General features: G+C 31.9%; 2 protein-coding genes across 2 annotated transcripts; both read right to left on the bottom strand.

Moving 5' to 3' along the window:
- Window positions 1–296: 296 nt before the first annotated feature.
- Window positions 297–2,737, bottom strand: LOC108487278 (pirin-like protein). Its single transcript, XM_017791578.2, has 7 exons — window positions 2,522–2,737; window positions 2,386–2,435; window positions 2,268–2,306; window positions 2,166–2,194; window positions 2,002–2,064; window positions 1,788–1,891; window positions 297–1,289 (listed from the first exon to the last, which is right to left on the bottom strand). Exons 1-7 carry the CDS (start codon window positions 2,623–2,625, stop codon window positions 806–808), a joined length of 873 nt encoding a protein of 290 aa, XP_017647067.1. The 5' UTR covers window positions 2,626–2,737; the 3' UTR covers window positions 297–805.
- Window positions 2,738–13,260: 10,523 nt separating this feature from the next.
- On the bottom strand, window positions 13,261–18,783 carry LOC108487109 (uncharacterized). The gene is made up of 6 exons (XM_017791349.2): window positions 18,310–18,783; window positions 18,023–18,218; window positions 17,620–17,692; window positions 16,132–16,181; window positions 14,218–14,331; window positions 13,261–13,983 (listed from the first exon to the last, which is right to left on the bottom strand). The coding sequence occupies exons 1-6, from the start codon at window positions 18,590–18,592 to the stop codon at window positions 13,827–13,829; spliced, it is 873 nt and encodes a 290-aa protein (XP_017646838.1). The 5' UTR covers window positions 18,593–18,783; the 3' UTR covers window positions 13,261–13,826.
- Window positions 18,784–20,621: the final 1,838 nt, after the last annotated feature.

The following is a 20,621-nucleotide window of genomic DNA, read 5'->3' as shown; positions in this document are numbered from 1 at the left end:
TTTAATTTATTTTCAATTTATTGACAAATATTTATTTTAATATTTTTATTATTTTGATAAATTATATATTTTTAAAAATTATATAAAAATAATACTGAATAAACCGATTCAAACTAAGTTTTAAATATTTTTATCTGAACCAATCTCGAGCTTAAGTCTTAAATTTTTATTAAACCCAACCATGAACACATTTAGTCCGGTCACTAACTTTCAAATTTTAATTTAATAAAATCATGACCAAACAAAATCAATCCCTCTCCTCCCCCTTTGGCCTCTTAGTGGATCTTGCAGTTGGATTGTAGGTGAAAAAAAGGGTCATCCGTTGGTGCAATAGATATGATTAAGAATCCAATTCAACATATAAAAAAGTTAAAAAAAAAAAAAAGAATCCTACCATAATATCCACCAACAGAAAAAAAAAACACCAAAAGGGTTTTTTAAAAAATAACGTAACATATATTTTTAAAAAATACAAAATGGAAAAGATAATAAAAATCTAGTTGAAAAATATAATTAAACTAAAGATACGATGACCCCATAAAATCATCATGATGACTTTTAGTGATGAACTATATATGCACACACTTCTCCAGCTTGCACTTTGGACCTTCTAGAAGCATTTTCTTTTTTTTGGCTCCAATGAGTAGGAAATCTCTCCTTTTCAGCTCTCCTATCTCACCTCTCTCTATCATGGATGGAGTTAGTGAATGACATATACATACATATATATATATGGGGTGCCCTTTTTTTATTCTTTGGAGATGCTGTCATTGTTGGTAAAGGGCTTTTCAAATCGTATCATCACTCAATGTGATCTCCAGTGCTTAGCCATTTCAAACCCATTTTTGCTGTAGTGATAGTCTTCAATGGTTTGATCAATCTCAGCTTGTGTGTTCATCACAAAAGGACCATACTGAACCACTGGTTCATTCAACGGTTGACCTGCAATGAGCACAAATCTCAATGGCTTTGATGATCTGTTCCACACACTTAGACCATTCCCTGGACCCAAAACTGCCATATGGTTAGGTGGTATGGGTGAATTGTTTTGGTACCCAAGCACTCCTTCACCTTCAATTACGTATGCAAATGCATTCCATGATTCTGGGATGTGCTGGTGAACTTGTGTACTTGGCCTTAAACTGAAATCCAAGTACATCGCCGGGGTTCGGGTGTAGACAGGAGATTGGACTCCCATCGATTCCCCGGCGATCACTCGTACTTCTACACCATCTTCTTCTGCACTTGGAATGTCCTTACTTAAGAGCTCCTGATACCTTGGTTCAATCCTGGCAAGATTTTTTCAAAATATTCATGTTCAACATTCATGTTTGACGTATTTTCAAATATGAATAGAAATAGTATGGGATTTTGCTAAACAGGAAATATTGTAGAAGATGTGATGAATTTTCATGACTTTTGAAGATAAAAACAGGTAATTTGAAAACTTGTCCCTTTTCCAGAAAAAGCAAACTTGTCATCTATCTCTTGAATTATTTTAAAAATCCATTGTTCAACAAACTATATAAATAGATAAAATACAAGTAATATTTGTATTAAGTAAAAACATCATGTACCAGTCAAAGCAAGGAAGACAAATTACATATTAATTAGCTGAAAATATTTGAAAGACATTCACTTTATTCATAAAAATGGTCTTCAAAATCAAATAGTAATTTGCTGGTTGAAAAAAAAGAAAGAAAGTAAATTTATAGATTGGCTCTCAAAACCATTTTCCACGAATTATCCAAGAATGCGAAGGTCAAATCCAAATTAAAGTTTCTTACATTTTGTCTTGGGATGAGAGATTGATCCAAAGCTGCAAACCCTTGTGAACACCCTCTCCAGCAGGCATTTCAGAGTGGATTATTCCTCTTCCTGCTGTCATCCACTGCTTCATTCAACCAATAAATCAAAAACCCAATTCGTTTTTGTAAAATAAAAAACCCAAAAATTTGACCAGATCTGTCATTTGAATCATTCGAAGGAGAAAATAATTACCTGCACATCACCAGTATGAATTGTACCTTTATGCCCTGCAAAATCTTGATGAGTGATACCTCCCTGATATCCAAAAAAAAAAAAAACAGAGCCCCAAATGTCAGTTGTTTCTCAAGTATCAATTTGTGTGGTTTTTGTAGAAATTAATGAAACAAGAAATTTACCTGTAACATGTATGTAACTGTTTCAAACCCTGTAAAAAACCACAAACAACATTTACGTCACAAGAATATGATACAGATTTATGGTAAGAAAATTCAAAGAACCTCTGTGAGGATGATCAGGAAATCCAGCCGGAGGAGACACTGCAAACAAAAAAACAAAAATGTTCAATAAATTCAAAATATATATATATTCTCATATCGGACACTAGTGAAGCTATACCTGTAAAATCATCCATCATAAGGAAAGGATCCAAAGTCTTCAATTCACTCCTGAAATCATATACAAAGAATCAAATTTGGAAAATAAAGATAAAAACCCAGAAAGGCAAAGAGAAAGAAAAAAAAAATCAAGAAACCTTCCAATGCATCTGCGGACAACAGCACCGTCACCCTCGCGTTGATGCTTGGGAAGAAACTTCTTAGTGACCAATCTTGGTCGAGCGAAAGAGGATTCAGACATGATTGTTCTTTTTCTTTTCTAAACAATGATTCTACAGATGTCTGCAATGAATGAGTTGTTGTGTAAGCAATCAATCTCTCTATTTATGTGTTTGAATGATGTTGGGGGGTTTATATATAAGTAGTGAAACTGGGAGATTGGGACCCAAAAAGATGAGGGAAAGAGTTAAAAATTGGGGTTGGAGGCGTGGGGAAACATTTGCACTGGGACCCATTTATTCCATCCTTGGACCAATCATCATCATGATGTCAAGCTTTTGTCATCATCTTTTTGTCTATACATTTTCTAGATCTTTTTTTCACCTTAATTACACTTTAGGATTGATTGAATTTGAATTAGTTTTATTACTCATTTACTCAATATACACAAAATAAATTATTAACATATAAATTAATTACTTGGAAATCATTTCAATCCAATTTGAAAATTAGAAAACTTTTTAGATTTTACCATAAGATAAGATGATATAATTTAGGGTTTTGATGGTATATTTGCAAAAAAGACATAAGGAGTCATCCTTTTAACTATATAATAATAATAATTGAATGACATCTTTCATACCTATGCATTGCGCTGTATTTGTTTATAAAAACAAAAGCCTATCATTTTGACTTTTTCTTTCTTATTATTATTATTATTATTATTATAGCAGCCTTACATATAATATTGATTGGCCAACTTGGTCATCTTGTCATGTGCCATTTTATGCTTGGCTTGCTTCAATTGGATTTAAAGGAGTTAATTTATCGATTTAATTTAATTAAATAATTTTATTTATTTAACTATTTATTAATTAAATGTTTTTCAATTTTGATGATCAAATGAATTTGAATACTAGGATTAAAATCTATAAAATAGAAGAAAAATAAACTTTTATTGAATAAAAGGTTTGTTCAATAAAAAAATTATCCTAAATAGATAACTATTTACATATTAATATATCAAAAAACACCCATTTTTAAAAATATTATGAAAATACGAAAATAGGCCGATTATATAAAAATGCGTCCAACTGGTGTCATTTTCAGGAAAAATCAGAAAAGCGCATTCAACTCAGCGCTTTTTTCCCTCTGACTAGTAAAACACGGCCAGGTCAACGCGCTAAAGGAAAATGCAACCAGATCAACGTGTTTCCCTCCCCTCTCCCCCAACGATCACTTCCAATGACTATTTCAAATAGCCGTTGCCCCCCCAAGGTCAAAAAAAAAAAACTATAATTCCCCCTACACACACATTCTCACTCACATTTCTCACAATTCTTTCTTAAATCTCTCAAATTATCTCTTAATTTTTTTTCCTAAATTCTATTTTTATCTAAATTTTATTTATTATTATTTATTATTAATATTTTCAATAAATAATTTTTATTAAAATTTGTTCTTGTTCAATATAATTTAGCAATGGCTAAGTCTTTAATCCGTCTTGATAATAAGCACATCTTCGTCAACCAATTACAAATAGTAAGAATAAATTTTAATAAATTTTAATATTTTAAATTTTTTATTTCATTGTTATATCTTAAATTTTTTTTATTTATAATTTTTATGTAAATAGACAGAAGATCGAATTTTACAATGTAATATTCGTAATCTACCTGGTTCTCTATCCCTTGATCGAAACATACTTGAGGAAAGCCGAATTTTGGCACATGGCCCTTGGAAGCCGATAGTGTAAGTTGGACTTGAAACTCATAAGCGCATTGGTGGAGAGATGGAGACCTAAGACATAAACATTCCATCTTCCATGCGGCGAGTGTACTATCACTCTAGAGGACGTCCATTTACAGTTGGAATTACTCGTAGACAGGTCGGTAGTCATTGAGTCTATTCAGTCTGGTGATTGGGGAGTCATATGTTTAGATCTTTTGGGTGAGTTTCCAGAAACGATTTACAGAGGTTGGATCAAAAGGGCTTGGATACGGAAAACTTTCGTAGAGCTAGTTAAGGATTCGATTGAAGTCCAAAGAGAACAATACGCTAGGGCGTACATACTTCAAATCATCAGGGGTATCCTGATGCTAGATAAGTCACGAAATTTTGTCTATCTAAGGTGGCTGCCGAAACTTGTCAGTTTTAGAGAAGCAGGCGAACTCAGTTGGAAGTCCGCCGTGTTGGTGACATTGTACCAGGAGATGTGTCGGGCGAAGCAACCAGTGAAAATCAAAATTGATGTTTCCTTTTACTACTACAATCATGGGTCCGGTTCTGATTTCTATTTTTACGTCCTTGAGCGAACTACCTATATACATTCTTACTCGTAACAAGGTAAAATTCAGTAGATATCCTTATGATTAAATTGATTTAAATTTAAATTATTATGCTAATAAGTTATTTAAATAAGTGGAACCATACACCGAGTCACGTGGGATTACCTACCGAGCTTCAAGATATACAACTTCTATTAGACCGACGATCAAAAGCAAAGGTATGTATTTATTTAATTTTAAACTATATACAAATAACGTAGTTGATTTTGTATTTAGTAGTATATATATAACTAATATTTTTATCATGGTAATATAGTTTGAATGGCCACCATACGAGAATCTGAAAATTCGAACAATAATCCTCGAGAAATTCTTTGTGAATCCCAACACTTGGCACGTTAAGGTCTCATTGGTAATGTACGCGACTGTCAAGATGCACGAGACCAATAGAGTGTTGTGATAATTAGCCAGTATTCCACTCGTAGTATATCAACATGTGGAATAACCGGTATCATTTTTTACCTACTCGTGAACAAATTATAGTTTTGGAGTTAGTCATTCGATCCAAAATACATGCCATGGTTTATGATCCATGACAAGCTATATTTGTACGGGAAAGAGGCGATGCATCGGTATCCCTATACGAATAGGCCACGACTAGGCCCTTTAAATTTAAGGTGTTGTGAGGCAGGCCCATCATCAGCGCCCGCGTAAGAATCGGCCCCAACAATCTCATCATCGATATCTACACCACCCCCTGTTCAGTATGTACTGTCTTATTCTAGTGCGTATCCTAACCTTTATATTTTCACACAAGTACAATATGTTGCACCACATTTTTTTTACTTCTCGTCCTATGTTAGGTTGGACTATTGGTCATCCATCCCCGATGTTTTACACGTCGTGGCCATCTCATTTCCCAATGACGCCAACATCTACGACGACATATAGGTTATCCATGTATGAAGCACTGATGGAGAGTTTACTCGTTATCTTATCAGTTTATGGGATTCAACATAGTTACACTCATTCGTCGTTTGTGACGTAAACACCTTAGATATCTTTGTTCTATCAAGGTGGGTCATCTTCCCAACCACCTATTTGTAGATCGGAGGATGCAAGATAGCAACCAAGAATGCAAGGATCGCAATCGATCAAAGGCGAAGAAGAGGAGCAACCGAGACCACAATTTCCACTCGGAAGCTAAACCAAGAAAGAATCTAAAGCGTAACTGTCAACCACCCCGATGTGGCATAGATTCTGACCGATGTATACATTGATTAATTTTATATTGTATCATTTAGGAAAAAATTATTTTGAATCTTTTTGTACACAGATTGATTTTTGTACCATTTATCTTTAGTCAAAATGGAAATTTAATTTGATTCTTTTCACATACCATAGAAATAAAGATTTGATTTGACAAGAAATATGCCATGTTTTTATTGAAAATAATAGAGAACCTAATTCGATCGTTTGAAAATTTTAAAGCGATACGACTTGGTTACTTAACACGTGTTTACATATTATAATGGAATTGATATATGTTTTTTAGTTTGCTTAGTCATTTCGATGTGGACATGACGACATTGTATGTCACGCGTTCCTACACGACCCACATAACCTCGGTTGGTTTGACCTGTCCCGAATATCCATATTATCACGTATTCGAGTCGACATGGGTCAACCTTTTGGTTTATGATGCAATCTTCTATCGAGTAACAACTGAAACAAAGCAAGCGACCACATACGTTCATCTGGGACTGGTGAGAATATGTGTCTCCACAAGTTGTACATGTTTTCTAATTTTTAAAGTTCATTGACAAAGCTCATGTGATCCAAACGAAAATTGATACAAGCTGTGATTGCATGATTACATGAAAAACGAAGTGCATCAAATCTCCAACAATCGCAAGTCCTATTTATTAAGTGTACACGGTACCATCCCCTGGCAATACATTGGTTCGGTCTATCGAAATCTGTTACCCAAAATCATATGTTGTCGTGTGACTGACAAATTGTGTGCATGCAGTTGGCTCGTGCCTTACCCTTCTTAATTTGTTTCAATACCACTGTGCACCATACATGGCCTCCCTATAATTGCGCAACATAACTCGCCGCTCCCTTTTAGAGCAGTTCTACCAAACAGAAATATGTCTCTTTGACAACTGATGTTATCGACAAATGACGCGTTCTTTTTAAAACGGAATTGATGTATTTCGCCAGGTTTGCAGCCATGTGGTCATATCGTAGTCGTAACACTAATCGAAGGGTATATTAGAGAAGCATCATGCCCCTATTGTGTTAGTTGACCGTAAGATTTCCAACATATCATGAAAACAGTCCTTCATGATCTTGTACCCTGTCAATAGAAGTTGATAATAGTGATTACATGCCAAAGAAGATAAAAAAACAAACAGAATATTACAAACCAAATAATATTGGCAGTGATTACATACCCATGCTGGTGTGATCACTCAACGGTAGAGGGATATTTTTTGTAGTAGTTGGACGCAACGTGCCTTAGACAGTCCTGATGGTGTGTATGGTCCTAGAAGCTTCCTTGTCGTTCAATTGTAGAGAGTATTCCAGTTCCCCAATCTAAGATGACACATATATCAAGTTGGAGGGAAACATGCCTCCTCAACATAGACAAAAAGAAATCGCAGTCGTCTGCTATCTCCTTTGGTGTTATTACAAAAGCAATTGGAAGGATCCTCTGATTATCATCCTATGCCACAACCAACAACAGTTGATGGGTATATCTACCATACATAAAGTTATCGTCTATTTGCACCAATGGCTTGCAGTACTGGAATGTTTGAAAATTTTACTTAAAGGTCCAAAACAGATTATGAAACACTCGGCATCCACAGAGCAAACGATTGTTGTGGCACGCGAGCTCCATTTCAAGATCTGTTATGCAACCTAGGATATACCATTTCAACACTTAACACTACTACTATACCTCGTTGTATGATGCATCCTACCCATAGTGCATCTTCTCCAAGGCCTTCTGCTTTGCTATCCACGCCTTACGGTATAAAGGCGTGTAGTTGAATTAGCTATACATATTTTCAATTAAACAAACATAGCAGTTCTCGGATCTGCTTTGACCATTGGTAGTATTATGCCTGCGATCATATTTGAATCCAACTTTGGATGATCTCGTGAAACACCTGCAACCCCACGAGTACGTTAAATTAAATAGAATTATACCTAAAACCCTAATTAATAAAACCCTAATAACCCAGTTATACTATACCTGAGGCATCATACGTATGCGGATTGATGAACTTTTTTATCGTCTATAACTCCATTTTCTTCTTAATAGAAGCCATAAATTTTCATGCGTATCTACCTTCTCGCATTACACACTTGGCCTTAAACTTCTCAGATTTGGATTTAACCACGTGAAAGTTAACCCCGTTCTTGATGCTGTATCGCTTCAATGCAGCGAGAAAACTTCTTGTCCACTTCCAAATCACTTGAATCCAACGAAGGACTTGCTAGCCAAGCCTCCTGTGTTAGTTCTACAAACTTCAACCTATCATCTGTCAATAGATTGACATTATGCATGTGGGTTGGGTGTGAGTATACCGTGAATCACGGATCTTCTTTTTCTTCATCTTAACCCCATTCACTGTCTTTCAGTTCAGTTGGAACAGGCTTTGGTTCAGAAAATAATGCAACTTCTACATTGTCGGCATCGGGCTCGGAAGTGGATCCACATTGGATTCATTGCCATCTTTATTCTCAGACCCACCAACATTTGTCATGTCGATTGCCAACCACTGGAAGTTGCTGCTATTCCCCAGTAAGTATTCCTAACGTTGAGCATTGATCTAAGGTTCATGTCCCATCCACTAACTAAGTATCGTGTAAGGGTCGTGTATTCCATTCTACCACTAAAACCCAAGAATTCGATGTTCTGCTTCCCACGATTGAAATCTAAGGCTGAAACAGATGAGTGTCTTCCCATTGATGATTATGGGATATCATAATGGAACTTTCTAACAAAGTGGTTAGACTATCGACATTTTAAATCGTTTTCGCCTCTCGAACAGGAAGAGATGTTAAAAATGCAAGTCATTCATCTGGCCTTGAAAATTCTACATATAACTCAAGAAACAGTGATCCATTATCGATGTGTGTCTACACACCATCGCCTCCAAGTCTTAAGCACCATTGATATCGAATGCATCATATCTCACGGGATCAACCGAAGCACAATATCAATACTTAATAGACGATACTCTCATTGCCGTAGATTCGACAATTTTTCGCCTAATTCTTTTCTAAAGTTCTGGCAACTCTATGTTCTGGTTAAAAGTCAGTCGCGCTGTGTTCTCCTATAAAAGAACTACACCATTCTCGGTGTCATAGACCTTACCTCTGTAATAAATAATAGCACTAATTTGTTCACTCATTTTTAACCAAATTATCTGTCGAGGGAAGTTCGAAATAAAAACATTATGCAAAAAATACAATGCTTCAGATAAATATTAACACGAAAAATCAATGCTTATGGTTACTTTTTTACAAATAGTATCATTGCTCCAACTTATACCTTTTCTACGAACTTCTATTCTTTTGAACTTCTTCAAATTCTATTACTCCAACTTATGCCACTAGAGGTTGAAATATAGGTTATACCCCAAGGGATAACATCCCACTCGTTTATGTAAAAATGCCTTGGATAGTAGAGGTTAAAATTTGTAGAGAAAAAACGCTCCAAGTAGGACGCACTATCAGTAGCAGTACTGAAAAAGGTGTCCAGCTGGAAGCATTTTCAGTACTTTTGCTAACAGTGCATCCTGCTTGGAGTGTTTTTCTCTACAAACCTAAATCCCCACTATTCGAAGCATTATTTAGAAACGTTTCAGATATCCCGGATTATCGAGATATTTTTTTAGAACCCATCTGGTCAAAATTATTTTTCAAAACCCATCTCCTTAATTTTTTTTTCAATACCCTTAAACCCTAATTTATGAACACTAAAAATCCTAACAATAAAACCCAAAACCCTAATAATAACAAATTTTCTAAAACCTTAAAACACTAATTAATAAACACTTAAAATTAAATAAAACACCAAAACCTTAATTTAATTAACCTTAAACCCTAATTAAATAATTAAAACCCTAAAAAAACACGAGCAAGAACATGCTGACCAGGACGAGTTTTTCTTTAGCGCGCTGACCTAGATGCATTTTACTGGTCAGCGGAAAAAAATGCTGAGCTGGACGCGTTCTTTTATTTATTATTTTCCCTTGAAAACGACACTAGCTAGACGCGATTTTGTATAATTGGTCTATTTCCGTAAAAAAAAAATTTTAAAACGGGTCTTTTCTAATAATTCATCCCATGTACCGTCATAATATTATCAATATTTTTCTTATTATGGATATTAGAAGTATAATGCCTATACCCTAATACATGTATTTTTCTACTTTTACGTTTTTAGTAAATATGACAGAAAATAATCTTTAAACAAAATTAATTATAATCATTTAATTAATAACTAATTTAAAATATGAAAAATCACTTTAAATATAATTCTACAAAAGCAAAATATTATTAAGTCACTTTTAACATTAAAATAGATTAAAATAATGTTTCTCCATCGGATGAAAAAATTATCTTGAATAGATAACTGAACCCGGTTTATACAATGAATATTTTTATGAACCGTTATCAGCATTATTAATATTATTATGGATATTATAAGTATAACACGAATAATCTAAGTATGCATTTAGTCTTCTGCTTTTATTTTTATTAGCAGTAAATATGCTCATGTTTAAATTAGAAATTAAAAAACATATTGAAATTTACTTTAGATTCTATCAAACTAAAAATATTACTCAACACTTACAACATACAAATTTTATTTATTTTACTTTAGAAAGCTCAAAATAACATTGATATAAATAACTTTTAGAAATCAAAACGATAAAATTGCAACATATTAATGTTTAAAACCTTATTTTTTGGGGATATTTTATATAGCTTGCTGATTACATTAATTAAGTAACAATAAAAACATAAAGTAAGTGATTTAATTAAATAGAAGGCCGGCAGTCAACAAATAACAACTGCTGCTTTGGTGGCTATGCCCATAACTGCACGTCTTTCTTTTCTTTATCACAGTTAAAGACCGCTTACTCCCCAGTCCCTCCTTCCCTTATCCAATTTCATATTCCACACTTTTTAATTATTTTGTATTTCATGTCATCTAAAAAATATAATAATTTATTTCCTCCTTTAACTTTACAAAAATTATTTTTACCTTCCATTTATTATTTTTACTTTTTTACTTTTTATTATTTATCAAATCGCTTCAAACTTGATAGAAAAATTAATATTTGTTAATTTTACTAATATGACATGCAAGTGAATGTATGTTAGTAATTAATTAATTTTTAAATATATTTTTTTAAAAAAGTATAAAATTTATTAAAATTTAAAAATACTAAAAGTATTAAAATTATAAATTAAAATTAAAATTAAAATTAATTAATTGCAAACGTGACATAAACATAGACTTCCACTTGGATATCGCGTCAACAAAGTTAAAAGACGTTAATTTTTCTATTCATTTTGGAATGATTTGACAAACAATACAAGTTTAATGACTAAAAGAGGTGAGAATTTGAATAAATGTTAAATTTTTTTTTGTAAAATTAGAGGACTAAATAAGTCATTGTGCCTCCCAAAAAAACTACTCGGATTTTATTATAGTAGCCAAGTTTGTAGTTGAACTGATTTTTTATATTGTATTTTTTCCTTTACAATAATTTTTCATCTATAACAAGAACAACCATTAAGTATGAAGTACACTATTTACTAAATTAGTTCCTATAATAACCTTTTATCTCAATTTTTAATAAAATAAGTTTTATATTTTTAATAAAATAAGTTCTATACTTAAAAGTGAAATAAAAATAATAAATTTTAGTTAATATATTAATTTATTAAATGTTTAATTTTATATTAAAAATATAATAATCATATTTTATTAAATAAAAATAATATTTTAATAAATGAAATTGTATTTGTAAATTTTATTAAAGATACAATCTAAATCTCACTAATCAATAATATTATTAATATATTATAAATTTTGAATTTAAATTTTTTTAAAATTCAAATATAATAGAACTATCTCAAATGTTATTATAATATTATTATAATGTATAACAATTACCTATATGTAACATCTTAAATTTTGCATGTAAATAGTGTGTAACAACGAGTTGAAATCATTTCATGAGTTTGTTCAAATGCCAAAGATTTGTTCAAATGGGAACTAAAATTATTAAATTTGGGAAAAGAGATTTGAAAGAAATGTTTAAAAAATAAAGGGTATAAATTTAAAAAACATACATGAATTTTGATTTAATGTATAATTTGATACATTAATTTTAGTTTGATACAATTATACACACTTCAATTATAATTTAAATGTATACATAGAACTTTAATTGTGCTTCAACTGTAATTATTTAAAGAAATAGGCATATCAATTTATTTATTTTTCTATATATAAAAATAATAATAGCTAAGTTTACACTGACACCATTCTCTATTTCCGTACACCTTACATATCATCATGTAAAATTGACAAAATTTCATCCGGTGATTGCATCGACAAAGCCTTCAAGGGCGTTGGAATGCATAAACAAAAAATGATTCTAGAATGATAATTGTGTAAATGGCTTATAAAATGAAAGCAAATATAAATCTTATGTATAAAAATTAAAATTAATGTATAGCTAGACATTTATTCGAAGTTTGTGTAATTTTACGATGTATTATTAAATACAAAGAAGGCAATACTAACGATGGACGGCATTAGAAAGTTAAAAAATCAGGCGGAAAAAGATAAAATATGAGAGGCTTTTAAATAAAAATTCTTGATATATATTTCATAAAAGTGTTTTTGCAAAAGAAAGAAGTAATTATTTAGAAAACCAATATACTTTTTAAATGAGCTTTTTCTAAATAAATGGTTAGGTATTTTATTAAAAGTCTTGTAATAATATTAGTTTTAGTTTTTAAAAGTGAACTTAGCCTTAACTCATAAGAGATTTTATAATAATATAGATATAGATGTACTTGTAAAAGACTACAAATACTAAAATATAAACTCAAAATCATCGAATGTAACATTTTAAGAATACTACACAAAATTCAAAGAGGAGGTTTTTGGGGCAACCATTCATTATTGTTTAATGTCGTTTGAGATTCCATGAGGAACAAGGTTCACACCCCCTAAACTTGAAAAACAAGTGGTAAAACTTCAAAATTATCTGCGGCATTAATGATTTTAGAAATGGGATTTAGATCAGCAATGGTAGAATTTAATGAGCAAAACCAATAACACTCGAATACAGAATCATTATAAGCAAATCATTGTATCTGGATTTTGTTCATTAAAACCCAATATCATATTTTATATATTAAAAAGGGAAAAAGTAGATGCATTGTATTTCTTTTTGCTTAAATTATGCATGAATACAACCAAACTTCATCCAACATATATAATAATGCTCCTTGAAACTCAAAAACACTGCAATTGAAAAAGGAAATAATGTTGAAGAAAACCAATGGTCCAATAGGTCAACTTCTAGAATAATAATTGGTGGTGAATCCACTGAAGATGAGGATAGTTAGTGGGAGCAGTTGACCTCTCTCTCTGCTATGACTAAATAAGGTGCAGAGTTTCATTCATGGAATTGTTCACATTGCAGAATTCGGAACCCCAGGCCCAAATTTTCTATCTACATTCTCTTGGATTATGATTTAGATCACAGACTTTGAGGCTTATGGAAGAAACATGAAAATGGAATCTAATAGCACAGACTATGAAAGTGAAATCCACGGAAAATTGATTTGCATATGCAAAGGGTGACAAGGAAAATGATGTAACTTGACCTTTTCTAAAAACAAAATTGCAGGATACATGCACAACATGGATCAAAATTCTTTTTTATGAATCTAGCTGTTCTCTATCTCCATCAGCTAATTCTACACTTTTGCCCTTAAATTCATTACCATTTGGAATTGGACCATAAAGACAGATGCGCAGATCGCCTTTAACAAGTTGCTGGTGGAAGTAGTTCTTGTACAAGTCCCAGAACTCATCCCTGCCAATTAAACAATAAATACACATGCGTCAAACATAGCTCATAGTTGTCAAGTCCATGGATGAATTTGGTGTTAAAATGTAGCATGGATGTTAAGGGTAGGGAAACAAACATGTTCCCATGTATACGATTTGCAAAAGACAAGGGATAATGATATGTAGATAAACACAAATAAAAATGAAACCTAACAGTGAGGGAGATAATGATAAGTTATAAGTTGGCTCATTGACAAACCTGACTTGGGGAAGTGTAAGCAAGGAATAGCCTTTGACATCTGTGTGAATATCAAGCAGAAGCACTGATAAACGTGAAAGTCCCAATGCTTCAATGTCAATCAACTTTTTGATTCTGCAATTAAGATTACAAGAGAACCAGCAAAACCATGAATCAATCTGTAATGTTGAGAAACAAACAGAAGAACATTGCCAGTTTGCCACATCACACAACCAACCCAAATCAAGAAAAGATCATGACAGAAATCTATCGTACCGCTTTGAGATAAATAAAAGTACCCTTTTCCTTATTTTGGTTAAATTTATCATTTTCTTACTTCCTTTCTGCTTTTATAATTTAATGAGCATACAATTTCCCAACGGAAGATCTATGCTTTTCAGTTTACCTACGTAGACAATATTGCAAGTATTAATTGACATAAATTTTGGACAACTTTACACTATTCTAAGTTCTGCAATGAAATTATTTGAATCAGTAAACCATTGAAGAGGTAATTCATTTGGATCCAAGTAGAAAGTACCATCTGGAGTAACTTGCAAAACAAGTTTAAGGGGAAAAATTTAATGTGCTAACACAACAATATCGAAATTGAATTCAACAACTCAGAATATCAATCCTACCAAATAATTTCAACATATTTAGTATTTCATCTTCTGTGTAACTATTCATCCTTTATATTTTTGGATGGATTAATTTTGATCCAACAAAAAACAGCAGACAACAAATAATGCCTTTTCCACTATATGAAGTCAACTACAAGGATGATTTATGCCATTTAGGATCATACTTTAAGTAATATGAATAGAAGGTTCTTTCCTAGAGTTCCATCCACATCTTATTGTCTCCATTTCTTATTCTGGAAATGTCATCCTCCATTATATTGCATCTCCTAACAAGATTGTTTGCAGGTACAGGCCTCACATGAAATGTTATTGACTCCTCATTTTTCTTGAAATATTCATGTTCATTTTGGATAAGGGTATTGGTACATAGCCCTCCGAATAAATAGGAAAACAAGAAAATTTGAACTTACCTGTCCTAGACATATAATCGTATCCAACACTCACTCCCAGGTCTGAGTACCATAGCTCAAATGTCCAAACCAACATAAGTCAATCTCCTCCTTTCAGCTCTAAGCCAACGTTTTCATAGATGCACTTGTTTCTAATCGTAACTGTCCTAATATTACATCTGCCATAATATTCAGATTTTAACCACACCAATCTTCTGCATAGTTGATACTTAGCTGCCTAACACTCGATGCCGCAAAGCATCACAAAGTCTCATCCATGTTCTATGAAAAACAGTCAATTTGTGATGTCTTTTGTGTGTTATCTTACTAGCAATTCAAGTACCCATAACTCCTCAAATAGATTAATACTCCACCATGGATGTTTATTAGCTTGAATACGTGCAATGTCAATTTACAATGCTCCTTTCTCTAAAGCCCATTAAAAAGGCTTCTCAAAGGAGATAAGAACCTTTACATAAGCTTTTTCCAGATCAGAAAGCATGATCTATGAGTCACCTCATTAACTGGTTAGTAAAACAACAAAGACCTTAAACAAATAAATAACTTCAATTACATTAAACCAAATTGATTTTTGATGCATGAAAGTCTTATAACTCAATGTTTGCATGATAGCGCTCTCCCATGATTTTATCCATAGCTCATCAATTTGATCCCTCTATAAGAACACAATTTTCTACTCCTTTTTGTCCTTATGTGTAAGTAAATGGTCTTTCTCCACCAAACAAATGAATTTAATCTAATTTAAATTCTTAGATTACACAAAAGGACCTTCATGTTTAACTTTCATCAAGATGGCTTTCAAAGTTGTCTTTGATAAACTACTAGAATTCTTTTTAAATGATAACTACTAGTTCATTTGATTGCAAGGATTGATGACTAACCTACTTGGAGTGCCACTAGCAATGTTAACTCTGTTCATCAATAAAGATACCTGCAACAACCAAAAATGAAGCAAAATAAGCACAACCAAGAATTAACTAATAAATAGGAACTTCATAGCATGCATATCAACTAACCAGAGACATGATAATAAAGATATATCAATTCATTGAGTCACTGACAAGCTATGCCACAGCAATTTACAAAGTATATCATGGGTAACAATGTATTTAACATCTACCAAACTGTCTGAATTGGATTCCATAAAGCTTAACTGTAAAGCTTGACTGTCTAATAATATATTTTTGGAAACACTGTATTCTAGAAAAGAAGAGGGGGGGGGGGGAAGAGGAGAAAGAGAGAATGACAATAGATTACATGGTACATCCAAGTCTCAGATACAGAATAATAAATTACAAAAATTGCGTCTTTGATCACTTTTTGACACCAACTGGCACATTTGTGAAAGCAAAATCTCAAATGGTTTACTTAAAACTGATTCCTTTTGAAGACCAGAACATTGATGATAAACCCAGAACACTACTTCTATGCAGCAAAGCTAGAGATGTGTACGTGAAAACTTTATCACCCCAATAGAGGGACCTTTCATCAAAAAACAATTTCAGGATCCTTTGTGTTTATTATTGGAATTAACCCACAAACAAAACTACTATTACTACATAAAATAGTGAAGGGCCCTTCCCACCCCACATCATCACACACACTCCAAACACACAGACTCCAAAATCAAGTAGTCAAATAACAGGCTAAGACAGATTTTACTAACTAAACATAAAACTTCAAAAAATCAAAGAAAGTTGGGATAAAAACTGCAGATTGATATTAAGCTACACCCTCTAACAATCAATTGCCCAACATTGAAATCCTACTGGCTCTTGGTAATTGCCTTTGATACTTGAGAACAGTAGACGACTGCAACCATATAACCAATGCTATTGTTGAGAGCTAGGCCATAGTATCAGGACACAGTTACGCGTGAATATTACTCCCATATCCGTATAATATCATGTCAAAACAGGAACTTCAGCCAAAAGTGCGAAGTATATGCAATGAAGATCAATTAAAAGCTTCTTATGTCTTCAAGCTTTTTGAACGTTTTTAAGTAAAGTTTAGGTGTTTAAATCTTGAATCTCATGTTCTAGGCATATGCATGTAAATTATTTTTTCCTCTAATTTCAACTCTATTTTAGTTTGAAAATCAACCTTAAATCAAACCTTTCTGAAGTAATCTATCTGATAGAACAACTCTAGTCTCTAAATCAAGTTATATATAATGTATTTGTTGAAGTTACTCTTCTATAAATAACTATCCAGCCCATCAATTGTCAAAAGAACGATACATTTAAGTAGCACCATCACAAAAAGTACAAACCTCTCAACACCATGGATTCCAACTCATAAAGAGTAATAGTAAATAACAATTAGCATGTAGCATTCAAAATTAGTGGCTTAGAGCAATAATAAACTACCTGTTCATCAATCTTCATGTGCTTTGAAAACAGCTTTACAGCATGGCATTCTTTAGTCAATGTGCGCATGCCCCTAGAGGAACAGAACAAAATTTTCAGTCCCTTTTTAGCCAGAATAAAAAATAAATCAAAATTTAAAATATTTTCACAAACATGCACTCCTACTGTCCTACAACAGGGGAATCAAAAAACTTCTAAGTTCTGGTTAATTTACTCTTCTTTTCACTTCTCCCCACTTTGCTATCTAAATGAAAAGAACTATTATTCTTTTCTCTCCAACCCTCCACTCCAAATAAATATTCATCAATATCTATATCAAACATAACTATGATTTTACCTTTTCTTTTTTTCATTTTCATAAACGAATGAAAATTATGTAACAAGGAAACCGAGGCTAACGAACCTTAAAAGTTCAATAGATCGTAAAGCTGAAGGAGCAACAACAAGAACAGCAGGACTTCCTGCTTCAATTTTCCCTTCAATGTGCTTCCCTTCACAAAGCTCTTCTTTCCATTTGGCACCAAAAGCTTCCTTTATATGTTTTTCTAGCTTCATTACATCTTGACCCAACTCTTGAGAGACATCCAAAAAACAACTATCTACACAATATTGTAAGAACAAAGAAGAAGAAGAAATTCAAACCCCCTTTTCAAGTTTTTAATAATCTCCGATTAATAACTTCAATATTACCTTTAATTGATTCCAATTCGAGAGAAGAGAGTTGGACACCATTGGCGGACTCAAACTGGCTAAGAAAATAACGAAGCTGCTGCGACGGAGATGCCGGCTGCGACGGTTGGTTGTTCTTGTTGTTGCCAGTAACAGAGGTGGTTTTGGTTTTGATTTGGCGGTTGGCTGTGTTCTTGGTGTTTGTCTTCTTCTTGAACTTGGATTGGGATTTGGGATTGTTAGGGCCGAAGGGTTTAGGGGTTCGGCCAGGTTTCTGAGTTTTCTCCGGTTTCCCACTCCCCATTGCTTTACTGCGCTTTTTTCTTTTTTCCTGACCAAACTGCGGCTTTTCTTCACTCACTAATGCTTATAGCTTAAGCTAGGTTTTTAAACGTAAACTGGCCAACACTATTTAGACTCGTTCAGTGAAGCTGCTGATCTGCCTTGGACAAAATTGTTTTCAGTTGCAATTAGTCTTAATTTACTATTTCACTTTTAAAGTATACTCCTTTTCCATTTTGGTATTTAAAATACTTTTTTTCCTAATTTAGCATTAAAATATACTAATTTTTAATTTATATCTAAAATATGTTAAAAAAATATTCTTAAAACCAATCATAAAATGTAACGTGACTTCTTTATATAAAAAATAAATATTTTATTAAAATATATACATATTAAAATATATAAAATAGAAATAAATATATAAAAATTCATAAAATGTATAGAAAAAACATATAATTTTTTATAAAATTTTAAAATATATAATCATCAAATTAAAAAGATATTTCAATTTCAATTTTTTAATTACTTTAAATTTAAATACCTTTTAATTTTTATAATTTTTTTCAATTTTATATATTATTTTGACTTTTAAAATTTATAATTTTATACTTAGAATTTCATACAAAATATTTAAACTTTTTTAAAAATTACATAATTTTTACATATTTAATCACTATAATATATAATACTAAAAATATTTAAAAGGATATGTGGCGTGTTTTAATAGCACCATGTGGTCAGTCAACACTCGGTCAACAAATGGTCAATGTCAAAAGTGTTTTTTTATATTTAAATATTTAATATTATAATTTTTTAAGTTTTAAATTTAAATTTAATCTTTTTATTTTAAATAACTTAATTGTCGCGTGGTATTTTTTATTGGTTTAAAACATGTCGCGTGACGCTTTTTCATTGGCCAAAGTTGCATGTAAGGGCGTAGCCAAGGGGCTAGCAGGGGCCCTACCCCCTAAAATGGAAAAATTTTTATTTAGACTCCTTTAAAGTTTTTAAATTTTAAATTAGTAAAGGTAAAATTACACTTTGGCCCCCTAAAATGATAAAAATTAATTTAATCCTTTAAAAATTATAAAGATATAGATATTAAAATAGTGAATTTGTATTTTTATTATCGTAAAAATATACAATTTAATTTTAGCCCCTTTAAAAAAATTTCTAGCTTTGCCCCTGGTTGTCTAACAACTTTTTCAATGTCCGTTACAAAATGGACCAAAAATAAAGGAAATTGATACTTTATGTAACGATCCGAATTTCAATGGTGTCGGAAAATGCAACTTCAAAACCCCATTTCTATAAACCGAGTTCATAAATATAAAATAGGAATTTTACGAAGTTAAAATGTAATTATATTAAAGTTCAGTTAAGTAATTTAGCCGAAAATGTAGTTAATTAAAGCTCAAGGACTAAATTATAAAAGTCCAACCACTATTGAGTTTAATTAAGAAAAGGCTTGGAGATCTAGATAATAATTATCCAAAAGGCTAAAATGGTTATTTAACCATTATTAATCTTGAGATAGTGGATGATGATGATAATTACCATTAAGTTTAAACTAATAGTAGTTGAAATATATTAAACTATGATTAAACTAAACAATTAAGATTAGTTATAACTTAATTTAAGTATATAAGTTAAAGTTAGTGGATAAAAAATGAAACCATCATCTTCTTTCGCAAGAGCACCGCCACCATTAGAAAAAAAAGAAGAAAAGAAAACTTTAGCTTCAAACATTCGACCAACCAAAATTCATAAGGTAACCAAGCCCTTTTTCATGTGATTTTTACAGATTTATGATCATGAGAGTTTGATTTAGCTAGCTCATCTATTAAATTTTAAATTTTTGATTTTTTAGCAAGTTGTCATTGTTGAGGAATTGATGAATTAGGTTTGAAATTGATAAAAATTAAGCTTAAATCATGATAAGGACTAAATTGTAAATTTAAATAAGCTTGGTTGTTAACTTTGTAACATTAGGGGTCAAATTGAATAAATTGAAAACCTAATATGAAATTATGCTAGGAATAAAAAGT

This window comes from Gossypium arboreum, chromosome 10 (genome assembly GCF_025698485.1).
Source record: "Gossypium arboreum isolate Shixiya-1 chromosome 10, ASM2569848v2, whole genome shotgun sequence".
In the NCBI taxonomy this organism is placed as follows: domain Eukaryota; kingdom Viridiplantae; phylum Streptophyta; class Magnoliopsida; order Malvales; family Malvaceae; genus Gossypium; species Gossypium arboreum.
Note: the sequence above shows the minus strand (reverse complement) of the source record. Positions and strands in the feature narration are given on the sequence as shown.

Coding starts and splice junctions, on each gene's coding strand:
- LOC108487278 (XM_017791578.2), bottom strand. CDS start 2,625: ATGTCTGAATCCTCTTTCGCTCGACCAAGATTGGTCACTAAGAAGTTT. Junction 2,065..2,165: donor CAGTTACATACATGTTACAG/GTAAATTTCTTG, acceptor TTTGGATATCAG/GGAGGTATCACTCATCAAGA. Junction 1,892..2,001: donor TTCATACTGGTGATGTGCAG/GTAATTATTTTC, acceptor TGAATGAAGCAG/TGGATGACAGCAGGAAGAGG.
- LOC108487109 (XM_017791349.2), bottom strand. CDS start 18,592: ATGGGGAGTGGGAAACCGGAGAAAACTCAGAAACCTGGCCGAACCCCT. Junction 16,182..17,619: donor ACATGAAGATTGATGAACAG/GTAGTTTATTAT, acceptor TGGTTGTTGCAG/GTATCTTTATTGATGAACAG. Junction 14,332..16,131: donor GCTAGTGGCACTCCAAGTAG/GTTAGTCATCAA, acceptor TCTTAATTGCAG/AATCAAAAAGTTGATTGACA.